This window comes from Crinia signifera, chromosome 4, assembly GCF_055691185.1.
Source record: "Crinia signifera chromosome 4, ASM5569118v1, whole genome shotgun sequence".
Lineage (NCBI taxonomy): Eukaryota > Metazoa > Chordata > Amphibia > Anura > Myobatrachidae > Crinia > Crinia signifera.
The window spans coordinates 118,891,386-118,902,879 of record NC_139220.1 but is presented as its reverse complement, the minus strand read 5'-3'; the positions used below and the strand labels follow the sequence as shown (position 1 = coordinate 118,902,879).

Here is an 11,494-nt window from a genome sequence, read left to right as displayed (position 1 = left end):
CCATGGCAGGCACCGCACCTGACTCCTACTAAGGAGTGCTGCTCCGACTTGTCGCCTATATATATATATAAATATATGCACAAGGGGTAATTAAAAAGTGTTAGGGGTAATATACATATACATATATATGCTGGGACTCTTCTTACACACAGACACACAGACACACACACATATATATATATATATATATATATATATATATATATGGAGTTTGAAATCTAAATAAGTAATGTATGTATACATACACACACTCATGTATGTCGTGCTAGTAATCTCACCTTCAATTTTGAAACCACTTGATAGTTTAAATTCCTCAGAACTGTCGTATTTTGAAACTTTAACCTCTGTTGCAGTAAGAACAATAAAGAAGCCTTTCTTGCTGTGTAATTCAAAGGCACTATATCCCGGAACCCAGAGACCTTGGTGGTGGAAAAAAGTTGCCCTTCTTCGAAACATTGAACTGGCTTCCCATTGCTCCAGCCATACACTGTCATTTTCTTGCACAGATAGGAAGTAATTTGGCCTTTCCGCAGACTCCAGAGAGACAAGTGATAGTGCTATGATTTATAACAAGAATAACAGAATTACAATACATAGTATACCGTATAATTGTATTATTTATTTCAGAGTGGCATCTTTCTTCAATTGCTGGACAGAAATGCAATGTGTGGATTAACTTACTCATAGAATAAAACAGGCATACTGCCCAACTTTCCTGATTTTGGTAAAATGTTCCTGATTGGAGGGAACAGTTCTGCCTTCTCTTGTCGCTATTCCAGGATATTTGGAAGGTATGCCATGATGATATGTGGCAGTTCAATGTCCTTTGTAACAGCGACAGCTGTTTTTTTTTTTTTTTTAAATTGGGTGATTCAAGGTGATTAGGACACCAAAATGCTTCAGAAGCACTGGACATATGCCACAGGGACGTGTTCAGGTCCTTGTGTATATGGGGGGAGTGAGAGGCCTTGGACTGCAACATAATGAGAGGTACTACCATGCTGAGGCTTGTAATTCCACAAAAGAAAAAAAGAGAAAATCCAGGTGAATGTTTAAGTAATAAACACTGCTATTCAGAGTAACATATAAAAAACTCTGCATAGAATACATTTGAAGTGCTTAGCGTATGAGCCCATCAACCGCAACCCAGATGACCTCATCTGGTGGGTCTCTAACACTATAGTTCAGGTTTACTCTTCTTCCAATTCCTTGTGCAATGATGCAAACAATGCTTGATTTAAAACCTCTGAAAATTGTGAGATGGGCATGGCCAGATATTTTGAGTAACCAATCAGCATTTTGATCTGCATGTGATCTCATTTGGAATGTGGAAGGAGCTTCAGCTGTCTGTAGTAGACTGGGGAACTAATGTTTTACTTTGTAGTAAAATTGTAGTGGAAAAATTCAATACTGGAATTTTATCTTTATGTATTATTTCCTTAAAAAATAAAAGAAACAAAATTTCAGTGTTGCTTCTTCCAATATTTATAACATTTACTAAATTTAGTGTGACTTCAACCACGCTGGACATTTGAGCAATCATTTCCTAATTTGCTTGCAACGGAATTATTTCCAATATTTGATAAAAACAAAAAGGAACAAAGAGAGGATTGCCCATAAGGCTAATCTTTGGAGGCGCTTAAACTGAGTGGTCTACACAGTATTAGCAGCTGCTGATTAACAGGGTAGTTAGATCTGTGCAAGAAGATGAAATTATTTAAAAATGGATAACTAACGATTAGATAGATTTCACAAAACTTTTATAAGTAAAGAAAAATTAAACATTGAACAAAATAACATTAGACTCATTGGCATATTGACAACAATAATACCCAATTTCCAATACCTTTCACAAATAATGCAATAATAATCTACATCAAAAGGTCATCTTTTTATTATACTAATATATATATATATATATATATATATATATAGCAGGATGGGGGGGCGGGGGGGCTTGTTCACTTGAAGTGAACAAGCTAAATAAGAGCATATTACTATGCATATAAAACCGTGCAACAACAACTTTAAAAACATTGTAAAAACAAGTGAGAAAAGTGACATGGTGCTAAATAGTGAACTTCTGTGCACACTACATACTGCCGATTGCTTGCTACGTCAGATATTAATTGGCACATAATTTTACATAGTAATGTGGACCAAGTCCACTTTTGTTCCTATACCCAAGCAATAAATCCAGTTTAGTGCTATGTATCTATATAGGGACTTCGGTACTTATGTAATATCTGGGCTTCCGTTTTTCTTATGAGACCGCGTCCCCTCGCGGGGCTCGCTGCGCTCACCACGCTTCGGGCACGGTGTCTCGCTGCGCTCGCCACACTATATAAAATCAACTCCATGCGTAGTTGGATAGTAGGGGTATGAAAAAATGGGGTGCATTTAACATGGGAGTCCAGATAATACATAAGTACCGGGACTTCATATTAAATTTAACTCCCATCTATGATACATACAATACAATACAATACTAAAGTAGCAAGTGGTCACTCTAGATGCAATAAAAACAGAGTTGATGGACTTTCTGCCTTCTGAATGAGGCCATATAGCTGTTTGCTTATTCATAGAAAATAAGAATACCCTGCGTGCTCATTGAGCCCTCTAGGGGCCAAGGTTTCTAATCGGTAAATCCAACGGCATAGTAATGTGCTCTTATTTAGTTTGTTCACTTCAAGTATGTATAGTGACACATGGTTTTGTATTGTAATGCATATTGTCTTACAGATTAAGCACTTATACACTTTTCATTCATTCATATATTTGTTTACAGTTACATTTATGCCCCGCCCTCCTCCCCCGCCTCTACCCGGCTGCTAGAGCAGCGGTGACGTCATCAGACAGATCCTGCAGATCCGGCGGCCGGCGTGGACAGTGCGGGAGTTGGAAAGGTATTTAAACTTTGTATGCACCACATGTATTTGTCTTCTGCACCTTGATAAAGGAGCCGCACCGGCTCAGAAACGTTGGTGACCGTAACCAGAGTCCTGGTGTCATTTATTCACTGAGTGCCGCCGCCCCCCCCCCCCCCCCATCCTGCTACATACACCAGAGATCAGCATATTGCAGCATACACAGCCATAAGTCAGAGTGCCACTACATCCAATTGCTATATATATATATATATATATATGATTTATATTTTACCGACATTAAATTACCCTCTTTTTTCAATCTTAACATTTCTGTATTCTTTACTAAATTAAATTCCCTCATTCATAACCTGTAATGTACTTCATACTATATTATTGTTATTATCAGTTATTTATATAATGCATACATGGTCCGCAATGCTTTACAAAGCGAATATTTGGCAGTCCCTGCCCAAGTGGAGCTTACCATATATATTTCCAACCACATTAAGATTAATATCTTGGGAGCCAATTAACCTACCAGTATATTTTTGGATTTTTGGGAGGAAACCTGAGTATCCGGAGTAAAGTCCTGCAAGCGCAGGAAGAATATACAAACTTCGCACAGTTAGGACCATGGTGGGTATTGAACCCATGACCTCAGTGCTGTGAGGCAGTATTGCTAACCATTACACCATCAAGTGTTGAAAAATGGTCAGGCACATTTATGTACAAAAGATTCCATATCAGTACAGACAAATGTACAATTAACTACAATCTTCAATGTTAACTGCTGCTGAAATTAACTTCTAAGCATAAGAGAAAATACCACATGATAGTACGTGGTCATTTAAGAGAACGTATGTTGACTGAAGGTAGCTTTGATATAATTATCTGCATTTTTTTGTGACAATATAATTTAAATATTTGGATTTGTTATACTCACATAGGTCTTTATCTCTGAAAAGTCCAGGTGTTATCATGAAGTTAAACAAAACATTTCCATGTGCACTCATTCTTGGCAATGGGAATATGTATTTGCTGGTAACATTAACGCCTAATACAATTTCACTGTTGCCACAACTGGAGAGGATAAAGGGACCTTCTCCAAGACCTGTTGTAACGAAGAGCCAATTAGTGTTATATACAGTATATTAGTTATTAGCACAGGCATGTCCAAACTGTGACCCTCCAGCTGTTGTAAAGCTACACATCCCAGCATGCATTGCCATAGTTTTTCATTCCCTAATACCAAATTGTGGCAAGGCAAGATGTTACTTGTAGTTTCACAACAGCTGGAGGGCCATAATTTGGACATGCTTTTATATAATAGCTTCACTATTTTTGCAATTTTAGACTGCACCGTACTGTATATGCAGGGATAAGACAGGGGCAAATATAAAAGTACTGTACATTCCTTCCTACAAGTTGTATACAGTATCTTACAGAAATTCATAAAAACAGAATTATATTTGTTATACAGTATGAGGGGTTTATATGACTAGGAAATAAATCATTATAGTGCACTGCTTAGTAATTTTACTGATTTTATTTGTAATTCCTTGTTATGATAACTATTTTCAATAAAATATCTCAAAGTTAATAATTTCTTACTCTTTTCAAGTTTTGCTTAAATTGAGGATAATTTCTAGAAGGTAAATCAAGGCAATTAGGGGGTAGATTTTATGATGTACGCAAACCATCAGAAATATTATTTTATTAATATAATTAGGTGAAATAATAATTTTTCATTTGATTAAGAAAGCAATATTGTATATTATATTAAAAAAGCAATATTTATTTATTGCTAATTGGTGTTAAAAATATATTTGAAAAGAAGGTAAAATTTATTATTTTATGATCTGTGCACCTTCTGTAGTGCCATAAAAAATAAGTGTTGTCTCCATCATAAACATATATTTTTAAGACTAATTAGCAATTTTCTATATCAACATTTTACTTGTCGGCGTAAGTCACAACATTACAACATTTACGGTCGGTGTAAGTGACGCACTCGGGCTTGCAAGTGGTACAGTCCAAGCAAAGGACTACGTCAGCCATTGTTTACATACTTTTGTCAATGTCTAACGAATGCATGTCTAACTTTTGGTGTCAACCTATTTATTGCCTGACTAGACATTGTCTGTGAGCTATACCACACCTCAAACAAAATGCTGTTAAAATGGAGTGTTTTTGCATGCAATCTTGCTACCCGGGAAGGTTCCGGGTAGCTCATGGGGGATTGGGTGGCCCTACACTGCTGCAATACATCTCAGTAGTGTATGCAGGGCTGCCGAGAGGGGGATTGGGTACTAATTACCCAGGCCTGGGCTTGCTGGAGGGGCCCGGTGGGGGCCCTGGTTCGACCCCCCCTTCCCCATCCGTCCCTCCCGAGCAGCAGTACACACCAACAGCATGTGCTGTGCTGACAGCAGGCTAAGAATGAGCTCTCACTGACAGCGTAAGAGCTTAAGCTGAGCCTGCTGTTAGCACAGCACATGCTGTAGGTAGGTGTGTGCTGCTGCTGCTGCTGCTGCTGCTACTGAGGGGGGTGACAATAACACTATCCCCTCGACATTAGGGTGTATTTTCACCCCCCTTAAACATTTTTGGGGTGTGGCCTAATCGCTGGAGGTGGACATGCCACCAGGATTAGGCCACAGCCCCAAAATTTACCGGGGCCCGGCATACCTCTCGCGGCCCTGAGTGTATGGCTAGCTTAAGGAGATGCCAGCAAGTACCATAGTGCATCAACATGGCTCCTGTCTGACAATAAAGCAAGTGTTGGGAATGGTAAGTAACACATCTGCATGTGCAGTACAATTTTAAGACTCTATACAAGCATTGTTCATTCAGATCAGCATCATGTCAAGTGAATGTAACAAGGACTTTGCCTCTGAAATGATAGGTCCTCTGCAAAGGACAGCTACTTTAATCTCTCATTGAGGTTATTAATAAAGTCAGTCTGGGTTTAGTTCAGCAAACTGTCTAAGTGCTACTTACCTTGGTTGTAATATTCACAGTCATAGGCTGTAAAACACAAGAACAAGTAAACGTTAGAAAAGATTATAACGGTTACAAAATATAAGCACAGCACACATAAGTGTGTGGGCTAACAACTTTGTGTTATAAACACCATCGGTACTTGTTTCCTAGCACGGTGCCCGTCGGGGTTAATTGCATACCTTAAGTTAAGGTACTTAAGGTATGCGATCAACGTGATGGACGCGATTTTCTGTCAATTACCCGCCTTTATTGCCGGCAAAGAGAAAATCACGCTGATCGCATCCATCGCATGCCATTATAATGGCATGCGATGCGATCGACGCGATCAACGCGATTTTACATGGGTTACAATGTTAAATGGCCCCGAGACCCATTGTATGCCCCCCCAGCATGGAGCGTCGGCGTGGAGTTGATTTTATATAGTGTGGCGAGCGCAGCGAGCCACCGAGCCCGAAGCGTGGCGAGCACAGCGAGCCCCGCGAAGGGACGCGTAATACCTGTGAAGTAATGCGCGTCCCCTCGCGGGGCTCGCAGCGCTCGCCACGCTTCGGGCTCGGTGGCTCTCTGCGCTCGCCACACTATATAAAATCAACTCCACGCCGACGTGGATAGTGGGGGTATGAAAAGGTCGGAGGACGCGTACCGCCGCCCCTCGCAGGCTCGCTGCGCTCGCCACGCTTCGGGTTGGCATTCATCGTGGGGTCGCATTAACAATGGGGGGCCATTTCACCCATGAGGGGGGCTATGCAATTAAAATTGGGGTTTTGGGGGCTTTTAACATTGGGCCCAATGGTAAAATGGTCTCAGGGACCATTTTACATTGATTCCAATGTAAAAATCGCGTCGATCGCATCGCATGCGATTTGGTTGCATGCGATGCGATCGACACGATTTTTTTGGTCAAGATGCTTAAGATAAAAATCGCTGGCGCCGTGCTAGGAAACAAGTACCACACCATCTTCTCAAAGATTAAGGTTTAAGGATTACTAATATACTGTAGCATGAACATTATCTGCAGTAATATTATAAGGTACTTGTTTTCTAGCACGGCGCCCATCTGGTCCCATCGCATACCTTAACTTAAGGTATGCGATGGGATCCGACTGACCCGATTTTGGGCTTTTTTTGAGGTTTCCCGACAAATGTAAAATCGGGAATTGTAAGCATTGTAAGCATTGTATGTAATGTTAAATTCCTATGTAAAATCGGATCCATTGTATGCCATTATAATAGTATATATAGTGTGGCGAGCGCAGCGTGCCCCACGAGGGGACGCGTAATACCTGTGAAGTAATGCGCGTCCCCTCGCAGGGCTCGCTGCGCTCACCACGCTTCGCGCTCGGTGGCTCGCTGCGCTCGCCACACTATATAAAATCAACTCCACGCCGACGTGGATAGTGTGGGTATGAAAAGGTCGGAGGACGCGTACCGCCGCCCCTCGCGGGCTCGCTGCGCTCGCCACGCTTCGGGTTCACGTTGATCGTGGCGTGGCGTTAACAATGGGGGGGGCATACAATGAAAAATGGGGTCTGGGGGCATTTAACATTGGGGCCAAAGTAAAATCGGGTCTCAGGGACCATTTAACATTGGTTTCAATGTAAAAATCGGGTCGGTCTGGTTGATCGCATTGCATGCGGTTTGGTTGCATGAGATGTGGTTGCATACAATTAAAATCGGTGGCGCCGTGCTAGGAAACAAGTACCTATTATAAAATACATGTTTATTATAAAAGACATTAAAACTCCAGTGATTTAGGGATTTGATAGGATTGTCAGTGGAATTAAATTTGTGGAAATGCCAAAATCGAAATTGGGCGAAAGGGCCCAAATCATAAATCAAGTGTATGGGCAGCCCGCATTCCAAATCTGAAGGGGAAGAATCCCAACAGGAATCAGCTACAGTAAGTATACTTATCTTCTCCCTCCTCCTTAACCCTAACCCTCCCTCCCTTAGCCCAACCCTTTCCCTCCCCGCTAGTGCCCACACCACAGCTAAACCTAAAATCCCTGCCAGCAGCCTAACTCTAACCCACCCATCTAAGTGCCTAACCATAACTTTTCTGCCTTGCAGCCTAACCCTTACCTCCACAACCCCCCTCCCCTGCCGCCTAACCTTAACCTGCCCTGCATATTTACCTTTGGCATCCTACTGTCAGTTTCTCTGTATTTCATTCTTAATTAAATATTTTAAATTAAAGGTTACAGATATAAGAAGGAATCTTTGGGCCTGATTTAGAGTTGATCACGATAGGCAAAACTATAGCATGTAACATGTGCAGAGAGAATTAGATTTGGGTAGATTTGGCTGCAGAGAAACAAAATAACTCACCCAAATCATTTGTGTATTACTGTGTTTTTTTCAACAGATGATTTAAACATTAATGTAACATACATGGACCACTTACATGAATGCCAACATTCAAAATGCTGCTTGTGTGTTTTTTTTCTAATAAAGGTGCATTTTTGCGTACATGTGGAATTCCTTTCTTAAGAGCATTATGCAGTTTAAGTTTGAAAGCAGTTCTTAAACAGCCATGAACCTTGATTTGTGCAGGTGTGGCGGGCAGTAGGAGCGGAGTGGTGGCAAATGGGAGTGAAGTGGTAGCGGACAATGCAGTGTGACCTCTGAAATCATATTGCGCATTGCTGAGCCGCATAGCCGAGGACAGGAGCAGCCGGGCAGTGTCTGAGAGGGTGCTCAGACACTGCCAAGCATTGGATTACGCAAGCGCGGTCTAATCCTGGAATTGGAAGCTCCAATCCTGGGATTCAAATCCCAATGATTTTAGGGCCAAATCGTGAAATCCTGCTGTTCCCGATCCTGAGATTGACCACCCTAGGCAGAGGGGAGGAGGTGGTCAGTGGCTTTTCTACTAAAGTACAGATTAGAGGCATCATTTGTGGCGAACTGTCACAGCAAGATTTTATTCTGCACTATCAGATAATTCTAAAGATATACTGTAAATCAGGGGTGGGGAACCTTTTTTGTGGGCCTTTTGTATGGGGAAAAAATCCTTCAGGGGCCATATGTAAAAATTTCTCTTACAAATTGTCCTGCTGCAGCCGCCCCACGCTCCGGTGGCTGCCGCTGAATAGGACTGACAGTCTCTGGCTGCTGTTGATTAAGAGGAATCTCGCGAGAACTACCGACCTCTCTCAAGAATTCCCCTGTACTTGACTCCCGGCAAAGCCGCCGGGCGGGTGGGAGGGCCACTCAGACCGGCTACAGGGGCCGCATACGCCCCCCGGGCCTGAGGTTCCCCACCCATGCTGGAAATGGTCTTCAATTTTCCATAAGACTAAACTTTCAGTCTAGGATTGATAATTTTACTGGAACTCATGCTTCAGATTAGATATGATTTGAACTCAGATCAATGTCCTACAAAGCTGAACATACATACAATTTCCACAATAAAGATGGCCCCAATATACCATAAAAAGCTTTACTGTAGCCCAATGTACCCTCTAATTTTACGAAGGCTGTGTGCGGCAAAAGATTTTGGCTGTGCAACTTTGGAAGGAAATTCAAATTTTTGTGCGTCACTTATATATAACTGGAAAATGACGTTCAGCATTTGTGTTAACTTTACTTCAAAATGATGTTAAACATTCAAAACACAGCACACAATGTAGTTAATGGGTGAAACGTAGATTAATTGAGTCCACAACTGCAAAAAGGGACCACTGCTGCTTTGTGCGCTCTGTTGTAATGTCTGTGCGCACGCTCCTCGAGATGTGTGCGTGCGCACGTGCGCACAGCTTAGAGGGAACACTGCTGTAGCCCCTACCAAATGTTAGCCTAGATGTAAGAGAATTAGACTGTATGTGTAACTCTATTATCAAACATTAGGAACCTCATTAAGCCATGAAGTAAGTTGGCATGGGGCACTAATTGGCTGAGTATTAAGTCAGCTAACAAAATGGCTCCTCCACTATATTTGTTTGACAGGTACACTTTTTAAATGGAATATACATATACTGTACTGCATTTATTTTTAAAGGTATATTTTTGTAAATACTGTGGAAAGATCAAGTATCCTCTCACAACAGGGATGGGGAACCTTTGGCCCTCCAGCTGTTGTTGAACTACACATCCCAGCATGCCCTGCTACAGTTTTGCTATTTGGCCAAGCTTCACAACTATACAGCTACAGTACTTACGGCACATATTAGGAGATCTCCAGTGGATAGCTACTCCTTGCTGACAGCATTTGTGAGCATACGCTGCTATGCTGGTACAAAGACATTCACAGTCCCCTCCAAGATTGCAATTGCATGTGTCTGTATGGCAATTCTTAACAAATGATGTCACATCAATCTAAGTAAGAATAACATATAAAAGTCACTTTCACGAATGTTATTATTAATATCATTATTCTTGTGTGCATCATTAAAATACATTTTTGTATTGTTTTTCAAGTTGAAAAATGATATCCAATAAAAGTAACAAAACACAACACAGCTTTGCCAATGGGGAATTACAGCTATAACAATTAGGGGGATACGGTCATTAGGTCTACAGCAACTAGGTCGATAAGCATTGGGTCAACACCACTAGGTCAACAGGCAACAAGGTTGACATGGGTTTAGGTCGACATGGATCAAGGTCGACATGGGTCTAGGTCGACACAAGGATTAGATCGACATGGGCAAGGTCGATGTGGGGTTTTTCACTGTTCTTTGAGCCGACATGTGCCGACAGGTGATATTTCATGCCCTACCATCCACTAGGGTGTGGTGGGAGAATAAAATAGTGTGCCCAAATCATTGCGAGCGAAGCGAGCGATGTGAGGGGAGGCGGTGCACTTCAAACTGTGTCCATGTCAACTGTGTCAACATCCGGGTCAAAAAACAGTGAAAACCCCCATGTCGACCTTTTGACTGTCGACATTGCCCATGTCGACCTAATGCGTGTGTCGACCTAATGTCCTGTCGACCTTGACCCATGTCAACCTTGACCCATGTCGACCTTGACCCATGTCGACCTTAACCCATGTCAACCTTGCTGCCTGTCGACCTAGTGATGTCGACCCAATGCTTGTCGACCTAGTTGTTGTAGACCAAATGTTCCACACCCCAATTAGGAATAAATTCAGTAAGGATAGACCATAGAGGAGTTAATGTAATGTTCAATAACCAAGTTATAAGATTATTCTAATGCCATCTAGTGTTTGCCTTTGATCGCTGCGGTGCTTTAGCATGTCTGTACAATTGCACATTGAGATTTTAAACCTGGTATTTATCATGCAATGTGGCTTATTATCTATTCAATACAACACAAAACTCATGTAGCTCTTGTTGAAATATGAATCTCTCCTCAGATTCTTAGTTTCATCCTTTGTTGTGAAACTTGTAACAAATGGGGAATATGAAGATAAGCCAGGCATCCTTCCAAGGTGTTTAATAAAAGCCTGCTATGTTTATTTAGTGTGCATTTTTACCCACAATTGAAGTACACAGGGCCCCTGTTGGGATTCATTACTATGACTAATATACCACAGAGCTGTAAAATATTCATATGAGAAGAATACATAAGTTATATGGGTTGTAACTACACCAATAAAATACACGTTTGCTTCAGCAAGAACAAGTGGGCCAGAGGAAGATTTTATTATTAGCATT

At 41.5% G+C, this 11,494-nt stretch overlaps 1 protein-coding gene across 1 annotated transcript in view; it reads right to left on the bottom strand.

The window, feature by feature from the left end:
- OTOGL (otogelin like) overlaps positions 1-11,494 on the bottom strand; it is a 205,333-nt gene that overhangs the window by 72,919 nt on the left and 120,920 nt on the right. The window contains 4 exon segments of the mRNA XM_083182312.1: positions 279-557; positions 3,814-3,981; positions 5,871-5,897; positions 10,034-10,190. Of these exon segments, the coding sequence (XP_083038438.1) occupies positions 279-557; positions 3,814-3,981; positions 5,871-5,897; positions 10,034-10,190 (631 nt within the window).